The sequence below is a fragment of the Cibotium barometz genome, chromosome 17 (genome assembly GCF_041138505.1).
Source record: "Cibotium barometz isolate CiBa-2024 chromosome 17, ASM4113850v1, whole genome shotgun sequence".
Classification (NCBI taxonomy): domain Eukaryota; kingdom Viridiplantae; phylum Streptophyta; class Polypodiopsida; order Cyatheales; family Cibotiaceae; genus Cibotium; species Cibotium barometz.
In genome coordinates this window covers 42,078,075-42,096,486 of record NC_141062.1, presented here as the reverse complement: position 1 = coordinate 42,096,486, position 18,412 = coordinate 42,078,075, and the positions used below count along the sequence as shown (strand labels likewise).

At 39.1% G+C, this 18,412-nt stretch overlaps 1 protein-coding gene across 2 annotated transcripts; it reads left to right on the top strand.

The window, feature by feature from the left end:
* Nucleotides 1–9,254: 9,254 nt before the first annotated feature.
* LOC147630015 (uncharacterized) lies at nucleotides 9,255–15,148 on the top strand. Of its 2 annotated transcripts, none has more exons than XM_086811588.1 (4): nucleotides 9,255–9,561; nucleotides 11,968–12,150; nucleotides 12,331–13,817; nucleotides 13,901–15,148. In XM_086811588.1, exons 2-4 carry the CDS (start codon nucleotides 12,100–12,102, stop codon nucleotides 14,904–14,906), a joined length of 2,544 nt encoding a protein of 847 aa, XP_086667714.1. In that variant the 5' UTR covers nucleotides 9,255–9,561; nucleotides 11,968–12,099; the 3' UTR covers nucleotides 14,907–15,148. The 2 variants fall into 2 exon arrangements, with proteins under 2 accessions (XP_086667714.1, XP_086667713.1); XM_086811587.1 differs by having other exon boundaries at nucleotides 11,968–12,243.
* Nucleotides 15,149–18,412: the final 3,264 nt, after the last annotated feature.

The following is an 18,412-nucleotide window of genomic DNA, read 5'->3' as shown; positions in this document are numbered from 1 at the left end:
AAACCCACCACCACTTGTACAATACTTTGTAATCATTACTCAGTTAGGATCTTGAATGTAACGAACATGCACAAAGTTATAAGTGACGCGTGTAAGCTTAGCTACATTGAGTTGAGAGAGTAAACAATTAGCAAGTAGAGAATAATAAAATGGTGAGTATTCAGCTAATAGAGAGAAGTCGACACTCACTCACTCACTCCATAGTGTATTCTGATACAGTAATGTGTAACAATCCTCTTATAATCTTATCTTATAGCTCGTGATACATTCATGTGCATCTACCTAATTGTATAATCTTTTATATCTATTTAGTTTCTTCTAGCAATTTGTCAAAGTACTTCTCTATGTGAGTGTGTGGATTGGACTTCACCATCATCCAGCTATGGCGATCCTACACATTAGGCATTTAACCATTATCGGATCAATCCTAATCAATGGGAACATCTATCTTACTATGCTAATTTCCCCCGAGACTTGAATTCAAATAGCATGAAAAAAAAGGGAAAAGCTCATTGAGTTGAGAGAGTATATAATTAGCGTAGATAATAGTAAATAGTGAGAATTTAGCTAATAGAGAAAATCAACACTCACTCACTCACTCCATAGTGTATTGTGATAGTAATGTGACCTAGTCTCCTTATAATCTTGTCTTATAGCTAGTGATACGTTCATATGCATCTGCCTAATTGTGTAATCTTTTGAATCTTCTTAGTTTCTTCTAGTAGTCTGTTAGAGTACTTCTATTGTGTGTGTGCATTGTTAACCTATTTTATGTTAACTAGGTTGCCACACCTAATTGTATGCCAAAGCATGAGTAATCTACATCAAATGCTAAGGATGCCAAACTCATTTACAAACAAGCCATGAAGCAATGGTGTCCGAATCTCAAACTTGGACGAGTTCCTATAAAGGTCTGATGGATAATTAATGGCATTTTCCGCTCCAAGAGCATGTGGTAGTGAGCTAGGATGTGCTTCTTAGTGTTATAATGCATCAATGTATTATGAGATGAAACAATGTACAAGTAATAGGCCAAATAGAAGCTTTGGGCACTCGCTCGGCCATAATTTAAGTATGTGACCACTTATGGCCATGTATATAAGGTAATTTCTATTGTAATGCAAAAACACTCCCACATTGTGTAATTAAGCTTTTCCTCTTGTTTGCTAAACCTCTCACTAGTCTTCTCTCTAATGCATTCCAGTGAGTGTGTGTGAGTGATTTGAAGTGAGAGAAGGGAGTAGTGTCCATAGTGCAACGCGATAGTGTGACAACGCTCGAGAGAAGGCGAACTGTAAGCTACCCATGACAGTGTTGAGCTTGGAGACCTCAACAATTATAAGCTTGGCCATCGAAAAGATCCCCACACGACATGTTAAGGTGAGTAGAGGTGAGTGGTTCCCTTGAAATTATCTCTTAGCCTTAACATTTTTAGCGTCATTGCCTGCAGGGGAGCAATCCCTTGAACATTCATGCTAGGTAGCTTAATTATTTTAAAAAAAATCATTAAAAAAATAAAACTCTTATTTTTTTGCTAATTTTCACTAATACACAGGTTATTTTATTGGTGAAGTCAAGAGACAAAAAAATTAGAGTTTGGAGGGTAGATTGGGCTCCATTGAACACATATTCATTATCTTCATGCTTTCGAGACCCATATTGGAAAATTTGGTCAAGCAAAAACATTAAAAACTTTCTAAAAATCATGTTTTTGGGTAAAAACATATAAAATCACGATCATACACCCGTGATTATCTTCTCAAGATTCCTATCAATAATTTTTGAGATTACGAGGCCAAAAATAGGAACACCTTATCTTATGACGTGATTCTGCAATCACGACAGAAATTGGCATGATTCTACAGTCATGGCAATAATCATAGTGTATGAACGAATCACAATGTACAAGCAACGTGATTCTACAGTCACACGAAATTGGCATGATTTTGTAGTCACGGCGGTAAAAAGTGCCATGATCAAGAATCACGGCATACAGACAAATCACAGTGTACAACTAGAATCACGATGTATGAGCAAACATGCAGAATTATGGTCGTGAAAACTTAAACGTGCAAAATCGCAATGCAAGAACAAGGTCAAAAGAAGGTAGATGGAGTCTAACCCGCTTCTTATTGACTAGAACCATTTATCTATGTGGCTTACCTATGTTACTAAACACATTGGTTTCACTTATGCAAGTTACAACATGATTCATTTATTTATTCTTGTGCACAGATTCCTTTATCCCTTAATGAATACATTCTTTTCTAATCTAATCATTCCATAGAAATTCATTATAAGAATAACTATAATTTCAAACCCTCGACGTCCCAAGTTTCATCCATCTCCAATCCCTTGGTTCACTGAGTCACAAAATAGTCTAGTGCTTACAACCATCGTGGCGAGAAATCACCAGATCACATTGGAAGGGTTGCCCCAAACTGATCTCATCGGAATGGTTACCCTAGGGGAAGCTCCCTAGTTCACAAATTCTTCATCATCATCATTCGCACTTTGAGACCATGTTGGCCATATAAGACAATCTCCTTTCTATAATAAGAATAGTCACTTATCTATAATATACAGTAACAATCCTAATCTTAATCGATGAGACTAACAATTAAGATCTTATCCTAGTACTCAAAATAACAATGGTATCCCCAGCCAATTCATAGGCCTTGGGAAATCATATAGGCCTCAGTACAAATTAACCACATCACTGAATGGAATCAAGTTCTATCTTGTGATGGCCAAGCCAACTAGGGATAATGTAGTCACAACCCAAGATGATTAATGAAGTTGAAAACCTCATTTTATGTCATTTCATCAATCAACTTAAGTCCTTACTTTTCAAAAAAAAATAAGTTTACTATGATCTCAAGCAGTGAACTAAAAAGGTTTTGAGTTAAGATTGACTTACTTACCGTTCCAAATAGAAATGAAGACGGCTAACCTAGAAGCAAGTAGCAGTAGCTGACAATCTACATTTTCCTTTATACATTGCCTTGGTGTGGTCTATCTTTTCCCTCATCTTTTCACATTATCCCACCTCGTACTTGTAATATAAATTCATTTGAAGCTCCTTAGATTTTCATAACATACCTTTGGCTTGGTCATACACTTGGGTCTCGTTGGTCTTGGATAAGAGAAAGTTGTACATGGTGTTGTTGTCAATGAGGTCATCATGGTGGTGTGTGAAGGTTCTAGATGCATAGCAATTATGGTAGAGGTCAAAGGTGTCACCCCAGCATTGTGGGAGGATGTGTGCTCATCCCAACAAGTCTTACAAGTGTAGCCCAACATCATGATGGGGGCATTTCAAGAGTCACACACATAGAGGTCGACATCAAGCAAGTAGTGGAGGGTGATGCACTCATCAACCTCTAAGAAGCCACTAGAGTCCACATCCAAGAATCTAAAAATCTTGGGGACAAGGCCCACTTGACTAGCATCATATTTATCATTTGCTTGTATAAACTCTCGAAGAGAGATCCAACCATCTTGGATCTCATCCAACCCGAATCAAGCAAGTAGTGGAGGGTGATGCACTCATCAACCTCTAAGAAGCCACTAGAGTCCACATCCAAGAATCTAAAAAGCTTGGGGACAAGGCCCACTTGACTAGCATCGTATTTATCATTTGCTTGTATAAACTCTCGAAGAGAGATCCAACCATCTTGGATCTCATCCAACCTGAATCAACCCACCCGTATGGTTGTCTTAGTACTCAAGGCTAGTCTGCTGTAGTGGACGTGGGCGGTAAATGGCTACATTAACTACAATAGTGGAAGCCATTATTATTCAGTGTTACCTATTGCCAAGCTAGTAGAAGGACTAAAGAAGAACAACACCCAAAATATACAGAAACTAAGGTGACCTCTCTCTCTCTCTCTCTCTCTCTCTCTCTCTCTCTAGAAAGGCCGAATGAGAATAAGCAAAGAGTACCCAAACAACACCTAAGGTGGCATGTGTGTGTGTGTAACCTACTGAGAGAAGAGGGGGTGATGAGAAGGTGCATGAGGGAGAGGGAGTCGCAGAGGGCAAGGCTAGCGAGGGGTTCACTAGAGGGGGAGTGTAAGATTCCTCCTCAGCTTGAATAATGAAAAAGCTTTTACCTCAATCCCCTGTAATCATTCCCTATTTCAGAATGCAAGAAAATATTGTTTTTCCTTGTTTTTTCCTAGAGAAGAAAAATTCTAGAGAGAGGTAGTTCAATATTGATATATTTTTAGATATAAAAATTCTCCTAATATCTAAAATATATTTCCTTGAAACAGAAGTTCAAAATAAATTCTCCAATGTGCATTATTAGGAATCAATTAAAAATGATATAAGGGACCTTAGCCTAAGGGTCTAGATTTTCAGAAATTTTTGGGATTATGGTCGAATTAAGGTTCCTATGGGCCAATAGGCCTCCAATGTGTAGGAACAATCCCTAGTGCATAGAAAATGATGTAGATGAAGTACCTTATGGGTACCTTATGAACTAGGACTTGTACAAAACCTAGTTTGCGCACTAATTTTGATGCAAAATGTACACTCTCCAACCCTAAAGAAAAACTTGTTAGGAAAATGAAGGGGAGAGGCCTTTTTATAGCTCCATAATAACTAACAATACACCTTATTGTGCATACAACCCTTAAAATCTAATGCAACTAGACCTTATTGTGTATGCAACCAACCAATTTTCATGCAACTAACCCTTACTCTTAGTGAACTAGCCCTTCTCATGCGCATGATTCACTCCAACTAATAGTTGCCACACTTATCTTCTCATTTAAATTATATTCTTTGGCTCCATGATCTACCTAAAAAAAGTCATGGGAATAGTTACATCAAATGACTAGAAGCAAAGTACTAACACTCAAAACCAACAAACCTGGTCAAGAAGGGGAAGGGGCTAGCCAGTCACAATTGGACATAGCTAAGGTACCAAGAAAAGGATCTTAAACAAAGAAGGAGTTACTTCCTTGAGTGAGTAACTCGTTGGCAAAAAGTTTAAAGTTGCTATCAACAAAATTAAATACATTCCTTACTTTTTGGGGAAAAGAAGGTGAACCCAAGGATCTAATTTAAGAGATAGGTAAGTCTAAAGAAAATGTATGAAGTTGAATTGGCTAACTCTTTTCCTCTGTCGTTGAAGGCTAAAGTTCATAAGTGGTACTATGAGTACTCTTCCCAATCACAAACTTAAAAATAGAGCCTTTGCAAAGTTCAAAGGCGAGTAATATATACCTATGCACTTATTTCCTAAAGTTCAAAGCGAGTAATATATACCTAATTTACTTGCTACCTAAAATCAAGCAAGGGAAGAGCATGGTCATGGAGTTTATGAAGAACATTAAAGAATTATGTGGCAAATTGTAAGCTCCACCAATGGTTAAATACTAGAAATCTTGTTACCTAATTGGTATAAAGAATCAAAGGGTGAAAAAAGTATTTTTTGTCAAAATCAAGACATTACTTGTTGAGAGAGAATTATAGATGGAAAATTCCTACAACAGAAGTGTAAAAGCCAAGAGAAGTGATGAAGTAGATAGTGAAGGGAGCTGAAAAAAGCACGCCAAAAAAAGAGGAAAGGATAAAAGAAGGAAAAATAAAGAAGAGAAAGAAAATATGAAACTCAAACTTATGAAGAAGCAAAAGACTTTGAAGGGAAAGAGAAACAACATAAACGACAGAGAAGAAAGGATTTGAGAAGAACAGTGCAAAACTTGTAAGAAAATAGGGAAATTAAGCCAAAGAAAAGAAGTTTCAAGAAAAGAGGATTGATGTGCCCAATGTGAAATGGCAGTAGTAGGGGGCTTGGGAGGTCCCCAAAAGGGCCATGCAACGAAAATGCTAGAAAGTTTTTTGTGATTTTTGTTCTACACTAAGACCTGTTCATTTCATTTTGCACTAAGGTTTATATTTCTTGAGATATGTATAAATGCAGTTGAAGGCCTATATTTCTTTAGATATATATAAATAGATTTGAAGAAAGTGTGTGTATAAATATGAATTTTCATTTAACAATTAGTTAGTAGCTAATGTTGGTTGAGTGGAAAATTCTATATCTTTTTTCTTGAGAAATGGTTTTGTTTATTATGTCCAACTATTTGTTTAATTTATGACTTTGTTGTTGGTGCATGAATGAGGGAGCAAGTAACATATACTTTATTGAAGAGATGGAAGCTAGATATGGCTCTCTATCTCTTGTTCAAACCAATGTAGAACTCAGTACATAATTGTGTAAAATTAAATTTGAAACATCATATTGTTGTAATTACGAGAAGTACCATATATTAATAAAATGTATTATAATAACATATTTGTAAGAGTCTCAATATACGCTTTGTTTACTTTCATTTTATGTGTTGAAATGTTCTTATTGAATTATCTTCTTTTTTCAAACAGCGTAGCATTCAATACATAATTTTGTAAATTTAATTTGAAACATATTGTTGTAATTTCTAGAAGTACAATATATAAATCAAAGATATATTGTTGTAATTTCTAGAAGTATAATATACCGATCAAAGATATATTGTTGTAATTTCTAGAAGAACCATATATTGATCAAAGATATTATAATAATATATTTGTAAGATTGAGATAGATTGAATTATCTCATTCTTTATTACATCTTGAATAGAAAATTGTTTGTTATCTAGAGCATGTCAAAACAACATCACTTGTGTAACATCCTATAAATGTATTGGTGGTGTAACAAGAATCAAAGAGCATTTGTGCAGGATAGGCACAAATGTGTATCATTGTGAAATGTCTCCTCCAAACCTGCCAATCACTAAAAAAAAAAAAAAACTTAGATCAATAGGGTATGAAAGTAAAGTCAAGTAAAAGGTTGTTAATTTCCTCCATGTAAATGATATATCAAGGGGTGAAGACAGATAAAAAATTGCAAAATGAAGAGACATTATAGTGAGTAAGGGTCACTAAATGTGGCTTTTGAGAAGAAAAACATGCATGTGACATTCCTTTCAATACAATTCATTTTCCTATATTTCAAGATTCATTGATGAGCACTATGAAAGTTCACTCACTACAATTAGATATGCACATAGTACGTGAATAAAATTAAATATTATATATAAAATAGTTTAAATCTCATTGTGTTTGACTTTGTGCCCACTTTTGGATGATGTTGTACAGCTACTATGGATGGATAAAATAGTTTAAAGTGCATTGTGCATGAATTTGTGTCCACATTTGGATGATGTATTGTTACTATAGATGGATGGATGGACAAAATGTATTGTTACTATGTACTTTTGTATAAAAGAGTTAAAAGCACATTGTGTTTGCCTTTGTGTCCACTTTTGGATGATGTATTGTTACTATGGATGGACAAGTTGTTAGTGTAAGAGCCTTTAATTAATTATTCTACGTGCATGATTTTTTTTTTTTGGAGGCAATCAATACATCTTTGAAAGAGAAGACATCATGGTATTGAGAAGATATGCGAAAGAGAAATTGCACTGTAGTGGGCCTAAAATTGTAATAGTTATTGTATCATAAACTACTTCAAGTTATTAATGTTGCAAGGCTAACCTTCAACTAAAGCATTATAAGATTATAGGGGCTCTTAAATATACAATACACACACACATTGAACATATTGCTTACGGATATTGGAAATATAGATTTCATTCAGCTAACATTGATGGATGAAGACAACGTTGTCAAGCTTATTAGAGAGCATCTTTACAAAAGCACTACCTTTTATATATTTAGATCGATACCTAAAAAAATTTCTGTACATTTTATTATGAATCAAAGTGGCAAATAATGATAAACATGGTGTTGGTGCTGCAAAGAGCATAAACTTGATTCACTTAGCAATATTTTGGTAGAATGTTAAGCCGTTTGTGATGTTGTTGCAATTGAGGATATAAATAAGTTCATTTTGGTGTGGTATATTGGAAAATGTTAAAAGCTATTTGTCAAGTAAGAGAGTTTGATAAATTATATAGGAAAGGGGAAAGTGTGTGTACACACAAAAGATATGTTGGGATCAAGTACATACTCTTTTGTATGCAGTTAGAAAGGTTTGCTAATAGAAAAGGTTAGCTCAATACCTCCAAAGATTTATTTTAAAAATGAAAAAAAGGAGGTGGAAGAAAAGAAAGTGACAAAAGAAGTAAAAAAATCTTCTCAAAGCAAATGAGTATTAGCGAGGCATGTTCATTTTGTTTTGCACTAAGGCAAGGCCTACACCTTTGTAGATTAACTTGTGAGGAGTTTCTCAGTTGAGCTCTACTAACCCCTTGTCATACTAACTTCTTTTCTTCATTTTACTAACATCCCAACCCCATCTCGTCTAGAGGGACATAGACCAATTGTGTGCCACATTGCAACATTTGCATCAACTCCCCTTTGTCAAACTGTCAAGCTGATTCTAAGATTGTGTCTAGTAAGGGGCTATGTTAACACACGAAGCGCTTATAGCTTCATTTGAACAATGTCTAGCTTGAATCCACCAAAAGATATATTCTCCACATCATTAGTGTGTTGTAAAAAAGTGTCTTTGTTGTATTATAAACTTCTAGAGGATGTATATACATATTGGGCATCAAGCTTGTAACATGAGAAAACCAAATATTAAGGCCAAATATATGTAATTGAGCTAGAACTAGAAAACATGCGCCCTCATGTCACTTATTCCTTGGATGGCCTAGTGAGAAAAGGCTTACAAAGTATAAAAGCCAATTTTTGATCTTTGTAAAAGACTCTACGATTTGCAATAGATTGAGCTTCCCATGTGCTTTTAAGACAATTATCTTCTTGGCTTCTTACATCCTTGTGTGATGGGTGTGGACCATTTGCATTACTAGTATGGTAGAGTGCATATATGGGAAGGAGAGACTACTCGTTGCATTAATAAGTTGCTGTGGAACAAAGTCCCCATAATAATTTAAGGTAAGAGCTCAACTATGAAGTGAAGGCACCATGTGTTAGAGTTTTTGAGCAAATATTATACATTGGTTATTACCCTTGCTATTCTAGATTTTTTTTCTCAATTGGTGCCAATGTGCTCCCAGACATTGTAACGATCAAACAAGAGTGGATCAATGCCATATCAAATGGATAATTTTGGTCCACTCTCGAGCATCTTTCTCTGGCCACTCTGGGGATATCACATCCAAGGGTGTAAAGACCCACAAGATGAGTGGCTGTTGTGTAAGGGGGGGTGAGGGATCTCGTCACCAAAAAAAAAAGGGGGAAGAAAATTGACTCACTTTAGACCTACGTTAAGCATAAGGGTTGCTTGAACATTAAAACTTGGAAACCTATAAAGGTGTCCCAACTCATGTGGTTTTTGGTCGCACAGCGCAACGTGGTCTTTGGCCTCACCACGCCTTACCCAAGAGCTTGAGCTGTACATGGGTGTGGAGTAGTTGAAATCACCGACAAAACAAGCTAAACAGGAATCATCAGAAAGACAAATGAGGTTTGAAGGGATCCAGATCGGCTCAGTTCTTGCTACCGAATGGGAAACTTCCTGCGCATCATAAGAGAAGAAGAAGGTGGTTTCCATCATCATCATCATCATCAGCGCAGGTGTGTCGCCTTTCTTTTCTGTTTGTTTGGATTAACTGTAGGAGAAGAAACAGTTGCTTGCAGGCCTTGTTGGGGTTTTCCTATCATATGGTGATTATTTTGACCTAGCAATGGCATGCATGGTAAGCATGCCATGGCTGAGTTTTCCTTTTTACTAAACCAAGGTTACCGCACATGCATTCATGCTTGAGTGGCTCATTAAGGAAAAGGAAGTTGAACTTCAGGAGGTTTAAAGAAGATAAGGTATAGTTGGGTTTTGAAAATCACATTTCTGTTGTTCCATCAACCTGGTAAGTGCAATTTAAGGGCATGTACCACCTGCCATTGCCAATTTTCACATGGATATAACATGGACCAGATGGTTTTTTGTGAGGAAAGAGGGATCGTGTGCTGAAGAAGTGTAGAATCTCACACGTCTTATTGCAATTCGCCTTTGAGTGGAGTGGAGATGCCAACCAAGCAGGCAAGATGGATCGAGAGCCTATGTGGTCGATGACGCTCAAAGTGTGGGTATGGTTTTCCATTCAAACACGGTGCATAGAAGGTCGAGAGGTAGACTTAGAGCAAACTCTGATGCTTGCGGTTAATGGCATCCAAAGATAGGGTATGGTGACCACCTGTTCCACCTGCAAGCCCATCCCCTCCCCCCCTCTCACCCCCCCATTGTAAGGGGAAGCTGTCTAAACAGGATCTGAATTAGCAACCTTCTAGATTCAGGGTGGGTTCTAACCATTTTTGCCAAGGCCTTGGTGGCAGGTTACATATGTTTGTGCAAGAGTACTTGTTAAACGGTGCATTCATTTGTTTGTCCTCGGCATCTCAAGAGCCGTATGACACAGTTGTTTTGTGGTTTTATGCCTGCTATTAGACCTGAGTGTATATCATACACAGATATTATCTGAGGCAAAGTTAGGAGAATTGGAAGATTTGAAGGTTGGGTGTACAGGTGTTGCAGAACAGACGACGACGACTACTACACATGCTACACAAGTCACTTGCAAGCCTGGTTTCCTTGTAGATGGCTATCCAACAACAGGGAATTGCACCTTTTATTAGTTGCACTTAGATGTCCTGAATGCACATCCATAGTGTCACGTGCACACACGTGGACATGGCCAGTCCTAGCTAATTCCTGATTAAGCAGCAGACTGGTGCTGGCAGGTAAAGAAGAAGCCCCCAAAGTCAGCCATCAGTTGGCCAGTTCTGCACAGACAGCAGTTGGCCTGTAGTAGGGATATTTACCAAAGCCTATAAATAGAAAGTCACAGTTTCAGTTATAACCATCTGATCCCCAGTTAGGGGCAGGTTATAGTTCATCATTAGGCAGTCAAGAATTCAGTCCTCTTTTGGAAGGCCAAAGGCCAGCATACCATTGGCTCTGAGATCACTTCCAAGGGTGGAGCATCAGGCATGACCATTCTCAGCAGGAGACCATAGCTATGTTAAGGGAAAGGGATTGCAAGCATGGGGATAAAGTTGAATAGATGTAGAGTTCCCAAACCAGACTTGGAGTGGAATGAGAGGAGTGACAGGTTTTCAATTAAGGTTTCAAGAGTCAAAGTACAGAGTCCCTAGTCTAGGGAGGAAGGATGACAGGTTTCCAACCCATCAAGTTTAGCAAGAGGGAATGTCACGTGCACACATGTGGACTGTACAGATAAAGACTTCTTTTTGTATCATAGTAATATATTGAAAATACAGTTTATCTTTCTCTTCTCTCTATTGTCTATTCATCGCTATTGCATTAGTGCTCCTAATCAGTAGGCTTAGGGCTGGATCAAGTACAGCAAGGCTTTCGCACGTGGAACACATAGCCAGGTCAACTCTTGCAAAATGTGTTTGCATTATATGTTTAAGTACTTGTCTACACATGAGTCATATGTACTTCACGATGAAGAATTGTCAACCAACAATTGCTACGGAGGGGTATGGACATGACTACAAGTGACAGGTGAGACCAGTGAGATCATAAAGGCCATTTGTTTCCCCGAATAGCCTTAGGTCCAAGATCCTCTTGTAGTTATCGTTTTTCACTGCCTGTAGGCGGCTTTTATTCGCTCGTAGGCGATGCCGAGCAAAGAGGCTATGAGAGTGTGAGTTGGGAACGCACAAGGATAGCTCCAGGTTACACTGTTAAGGACGGAGATATACCACATTCAGGCAACAGCACTAGCCTGCAAGAGTATGGGACCAGGGAAAGCTGAAGCAAGCAGGCCAGAAGTGATTTAATCAGGCTGAGTGGGCAAATGGTCCAAGCAGTTGGCCCCAATGTGGGGCTGGTTATGGGGCTCAAAAAATTACATTTTGTTAATGACATTTTGTCATGCTGTGGGTTAACATTTCCTTGTTCTGCTTATGCGAGTCTAATTCTACTTGTTTTTTTTAATCAATGCTGTGCATTTGTAGGCAAGGAGTCTGCATCGTCTGAAGTTTTGTCCGAGCCCTCAGTTCTACGTCCTCTATGTGGGGAGCTAAATATTCAGCAAAATAAAGTGTTCAACCAGATCAAAGGAGTTGGGAGTTATTCTGCAAGTATTCATGCAAGTCAAATGCTCTTTTCTGGCCATGTCATCAAATGGCCCAATACAGGTTGCGGCCCGTCCTGAACGAGGGTCTTTCTGGATTAATGAGCAGAAAAGGAGTAGAGTGTATTTAGATACAAAAGAAACCGACTCCGAAAAGGTCTTTGTTTGGGCTTTGATTTTTATATGTTGTTCCTTGTCTGCCCTTAGAAGTGTTGTTAACAGGAAGCGTATCTCGTGATTTCAGACCGAGTCAGGAGTGGCTGTGTGTGGAGAGCGTTCTAAATATGCTCCAGTAGTTGTGCCCATCAAGAAGCGCAGAATACAATTGAATGAAGTATTATGCCCTCCATCACCACCACCATGTCAGGAAACAGGTTCCCCATCACCAAGATCTGATTCTCCCTTGTCTCCATCACTACCCCTGAGATCCTTTTCTCCTGTGTCCCCATCTCCAACTCCACCATTTAGATTCCCTTCCTCTGCATCACCAACGGTTGCATTGCAATCTCCCACTCTTGGATCTGCATCACCATCTTCAAAATCAAGTGAATCACCATCTAAATTAGGCAGTGCTACTGATGGTCATGTGACCATTGTTGGCTCTCCTTGTAACGATGAAACAGTGAAGAAAAACGAGAATGGGCCTGGTTTGGCTCAACCGCCAAACCCATCTCTCTGCATTAAAGATGACGATCACAGAGCAGAAGATGAAGAACAGGGGGATAAGAGCGAGAAAGATTATCTTGATTCTAATATGGTCGGTGCATGCTTTGAACAATGTGCAAGAGAGATCAGTATGATGAGCAGCACACTGGATGACATGCACACAGATGCTGCTTTAGAAACACTTCAAGCAGTGTCACCCACATCCAGCTCTGACCATTTTCAAAATCGTTTACATTGGGACCTAAACATGGAAATGGAGGCTTGGGAGAGGCCAACTGGCCAGGCCGCAGGCAGTAAAGATGAAGCCATTGTGGAATCGTCTTGCATATCAACGAGTGCTCATATGCATGGGAGGAAAGGTCATTTAGAAACTAGGGACTCTGTGGGGGGTGTGAAAATGCAATTGGATGAACCTGAAACTGCTGAACATGCTGGTTCTGTGGTATCAGAGTCTAGAGATCTGGATTATAACAGGGTAGAATCAAAGGACGGGATGTCAAGTGTGTTGCAAGATGAACACATTGAAGAGGCCAAGGTCACTGCAGTAAGTGACAACCATCCCGCCACAGGTTGGCATCAGTTGCCTGACAAATTGGAAGCAGAGGAGCATTTCAACCATGAGGAATCAAATTCTGAAGATTTAGAAGGTGGAAGAGCAACGCCCACATTTGAAGTTGATAGTGATCTGAATTCTGAGAAGGCCATTGAAGCTGTTGGTGGAGCAGCAGAAGTGGATGGAATGCAGAAGAGAGATGTCAAAGGATCTCGTTGCAGTACTCAGATGCTGGAATCAATTTCAGAGAAGCATGTCAATGCTAGAACAGCCAGGTTGGCTAGTCGGGATCAGACGCAAAAAGGTTCTGACTACGTTGAAGAGGCATGCAAAGCTGCAAAGGAGAACTTTTTTTATTACAGAAATGGTGAGCCCTGCATCAACCCAACCGAACAAGGCTCTTTATCTATTTCTCCAAGCGTGCCAGGTGGGAGCCTTTCGGGGTCTGGTAGAGGACCATATGAAGACAGTGTTGACTTGGTGACAGAAAATAGTTTTGTTAGAAGGAGACGGTGAGTATTGTTACTTATGGTAAGCAGTGATGTCGTGTATTTTGCATATTGCATTCATATCTAATGCTTTGTTTCCACTGCAGAATGAAGGATGGTGTTGACACAAGGTCAGCTTATGATTTTTCACATGACAAAGCTCGCTCTGGACATTTTCAAAGAGGGTCAGCTATGAATTTTTCAGGTAGAGGTAGTGCTCATTTGTGGACTGGCATTCAGGCAGATGCTCTGGATCGTCAGGTTCATTGGTGGCACCGAGCTACTAGAGGCTTTAGCTTGCATGATCCTGTTGCCATTACTGCAGGGATGGGAGCTGGAAAGGTGGAGAGCAGTGCTATTATTGTAGCTCCTGATGGCACTGATACAAAATATGGAAGCGAAGTAATTGCGAAGCATGACACCATTCGGTCTATGCTTGGATTTTATCACAGTGCTAATGGACATCTTGAAAGGGGTTCATTGTTTGATGTTGAGGCTGGGGTGAACATGCCATTAAGGGCAGGTGTGGGAACTGGCAGAAAGATGAGTGCTACCTTCAATACTCGTATGAATGTTGGAGGAGATGCACGACAAAGGGTTGCTGGAGGCAGTCTGCAAGGGCCTTATTATGGCAGTGAAGGGTTGAGATTGAAGAGAGGAGAGTTTCATTCAAATGGGAACAGTCGTCCATCGCGTAGTTTCAGACCTGACTTCAGAGTTGAGAGGCCAAACATGGCGCCGGCTGACTCCATCCAAGTGTGGCGTGAGCCGGCTCCCTCCAAATGGTCCCGTGATGAAAGGGAAGCGCACAGTGGAAGTAGGTGCTTTCAGCAGCAGCCACTATCTTGTTCTCGCTACCCCCGGACATCACCTAATGTTGTTCATGGCTCCTCATTGATGGATGAACGGGACAAACAAATTTTGGCAGGCGCCCGGCATTCGTCCTCTGCAATGGCCACCAAGAGCAGGGAAAGAAGCTCCGAGTTTGGGCGGTCAAAAAAAGACGCAGAGGACATCAGGACATCTGCCTCACAGCCAAAACAAAAGGATCACTGCAAAACCGATCCTAGAGACGCTGATAATCATAGAGACAGAGGAAGTGACCTTGGTTAAACGGGAGTGGGGTTGATGATAGAAGGCAAGGCATTGATTGCATGCCAGGTCTCTTATATATGTGTTTTTTTTTGTTGGGGGGAGAGGGGGGGGGAGGGGATTTGCACACAGCTTGTTGCACCCCAAACAGGCAATGCCTACCTTTGTTGGTAGAGCAAAGCCAAAAGCATTAGGTGTGGAAAAGCTAGCAACTCTGTTGTAGTACTTCTTGTAGGATTTATTATAGTTTCCTAGTGCTGACAGTTTTTGCTGCTCGTTCCTGATTTCTTGCACTCTTCAAATGGTCTTTTATGTCTTAACTTGCAAGCGCAGTGCTACGCACACGCACGCGCACGCGCATACATATACATATATGTGTACACATGCACACGTGTTGTGTGTGTATGTATGTATGTATATATATGTATACATACATACATACATAACACGTATGTATATGTATGTATGTATGTATGTATGTCATACATACACGTATGTGTATGTATGTATGTATGTATGTACACACACACACACACACACACACACACACGTACAATACATACATACAATTGTATGTATGTGTGTGTATGCACACACACACACACACACACACAAAATACATACATACAAATCTATGTATGTAAGTATGCATATATATATATATATATATGTGTTTGTATGTATATAAGTGCACACACGCAGATGTTGAAAAGCCAAAAGATGCATACATACATTCAACCACTTATATACATAGAAACATACAAACGTACGTAATATATATATATATATATATATACATATATGTCCGTGTATATGTATGTGTACATATACATATATACAAGTAGTATATGTCCGTGTACATGTGTGCATATGAAGTCATATATGTATATGTATATTGTAGAACTCTTGATCCTATATGCTAGGGTTTACAGAAATAGAAAGAAGAGAGCATCAAAATTCAAACATAGCGCACACAATAGATTGAACTACGATAGTGTATTTTGTACAAGAAAAATGTTACAATTGAATTTACCAAGAACAAATGATATGAAATATGTTAACCACAATACTTAGGCCAACGCTCTGTTGTGATTTCTCCTTAACTACTCTGTGCACTACAGAATTGCTGTAGCTCTCGAGGAATGCAAATAGAAAATGATAAATTCCCAAGCATGTACTTTTCCTATTGCTCACTAGTGTCCAGGCTAGTTGTCCCGTGGTAGTGCCATGTGGCACATGCGCTTATGCCTAGCTGTTCCAAATGGTTGCGTCATATTGTTCGACTCCTATAGGCCAACCATGGGTGCCATGTGTGTCCTAAAGGCACGCATATATGGAGAGGTGTCACATTCTTCCTCACTCACATTATATAGTTGTATTGTATTTATATAAAGTGCTTGTCCATAGAAGGATCTAAGGCAGGCTCATCCAAGGGACCCGAGATCCTAAACACCACGAGACCACTTTGCATTTGATATGTAGGCTTACATTCAGTCCTTGACACATCAGCACAGAAAACATGTAGAGACACTTATAGATGACCAACTATTGCACTTTAGCACTTTCCATGTATCCAGCTATCCATGAAAAAACATGGCAGTCCAGCGAGTATCCTCTTGTAATGCATGAACTTTGCAATTTGAACCCCATCCACCAATGCATTGGCTCAAATAAATCATGTTACTTGCTTGCACCAACTCTAATGCACTCCTACAGAGAAGAATGCATAGGGGCTCGAGGTGTTTGATCGATCCTATTAAGGCTCATGGACATCTCTCCTTCAACCGAGTCACCATTCTCTCTATGCAAGCTTGCCCAAACTCGATCTTGTGTACACTAGAATCTAGGGGCTCTACCCTAACCAAGCAATCAACACACCCATGGAATAAAGAGAAGGAAACATTTGCAAGTTTTCTAGGCTGGCTCTAAGCTTTTAACCTAACTTGCAGTGGTGCCCAACTGTATATAGCGTCCACGTATCACATAGATTGATCTATCAGGTTGAGATTGGTGCAAGCTCATATAATGTCCACGTATTCCCCGCTGGTTAAGCTCAATGGTGGTGGTGAGCTAACCGCCTATAGTATATATACCTTGTACCACTTCCATCATTGGGCTATTGAGGACCTGTCTAGACAACAACTAGTGGCCATACAGGTTTGACTGTCAAGTGGTAATGCCATGTTGCACATGTGCTTCTGTGCGACTATCCCAGACACTGTTGCTCAGACTCCTATAAGCTAGCTACAGTGCCATGTGTGCCTTAGAGGCACACAGATATAGAGGTGTGTCACATATATGTATAAGTAAATGTATTTTGTACATATACATCTACATAATACACCTACAGCTACAGATACATATATATGTACATATACATATACATATTCATATATATGTATGTATATGTATATATACATACATAATAAATATATGCATAGATACATATACATACATACATATATGTACATGTACATAGATACATATACATATATATGTATATATGTATATATATATATGTATATGAACATATACATATACATATACATATTCATATATATATATATATATATATATATGTGTGTGTGTGTGTGTGTGTGTGTGTGTGTGTGTGAGATAAATCTGTGCATACATGCATACATACATACATACATACATACATTACATTACATTCCTCTTGAGGAAGAGCTCGGCAAACCGGTAGTGCCCCAACATCGAGATGACAAAGGAAAATGGGAACTATCCGAAGAAATTGGCGGAGATGGACTCCAAGAAGGATATTATTGACAACATGATTGATGTTTGTGTTGTTGTACGACCGCTCGTAGGCTCAGAATGATGATTGGAAGCAAGCTCATCGTGTTCACCTATACTTACATCTAGGGATGTAAGAATCCTCCTTCGGGGTGTTGCACCACTTTGTCCTTGGAATCATCCAGCTCCCCTTGCTCAGAAGCCTCAATGATAAATGCTAAGTTTGGATAATTCATTTTTGAGGTTTTTGGTATGTCCTATATTGAGATGCATGGTCATGTCCTTCAAATGATCCACCTATGTCTCCATGCGAGCTCGTTGTGCCTCCATGGTTGCCTTCATGCTAAGGAGCAAATTTGTGAATCCATGACGAGTAGCTAGGAACTAGTAGGAAGAAAACCCAACTAGAGAATTTTCCCCAAACCCAACCTTGTGCACTCTGAAAAATAGTGAGAACTAGAGATGTTTCCCCAAAAAAATTTGCAAGTTTTCTAGGCTAGCTTTAGGCTTTCAAACTAACTTGTAGTGGTGCCCATTTTGTATAGTGTCCACGTATCTTGCAAGTCGATTTCGGTGGTAGCTTGTATAGTGTCCATGTATCCCCATAGGTTGAGCTCGGCAGTGAAGCTATTATATAACCCGTCTTTAAGCCATCCAAGATTGACTAGTGGTTGCTGAAGGAATTAAGGTGGTTCATAATGATCAAGAAACATCATAGGGAAACATAATGAATCACTTAGGATTAAGATATTGATTAACATAAGCATAGGTGT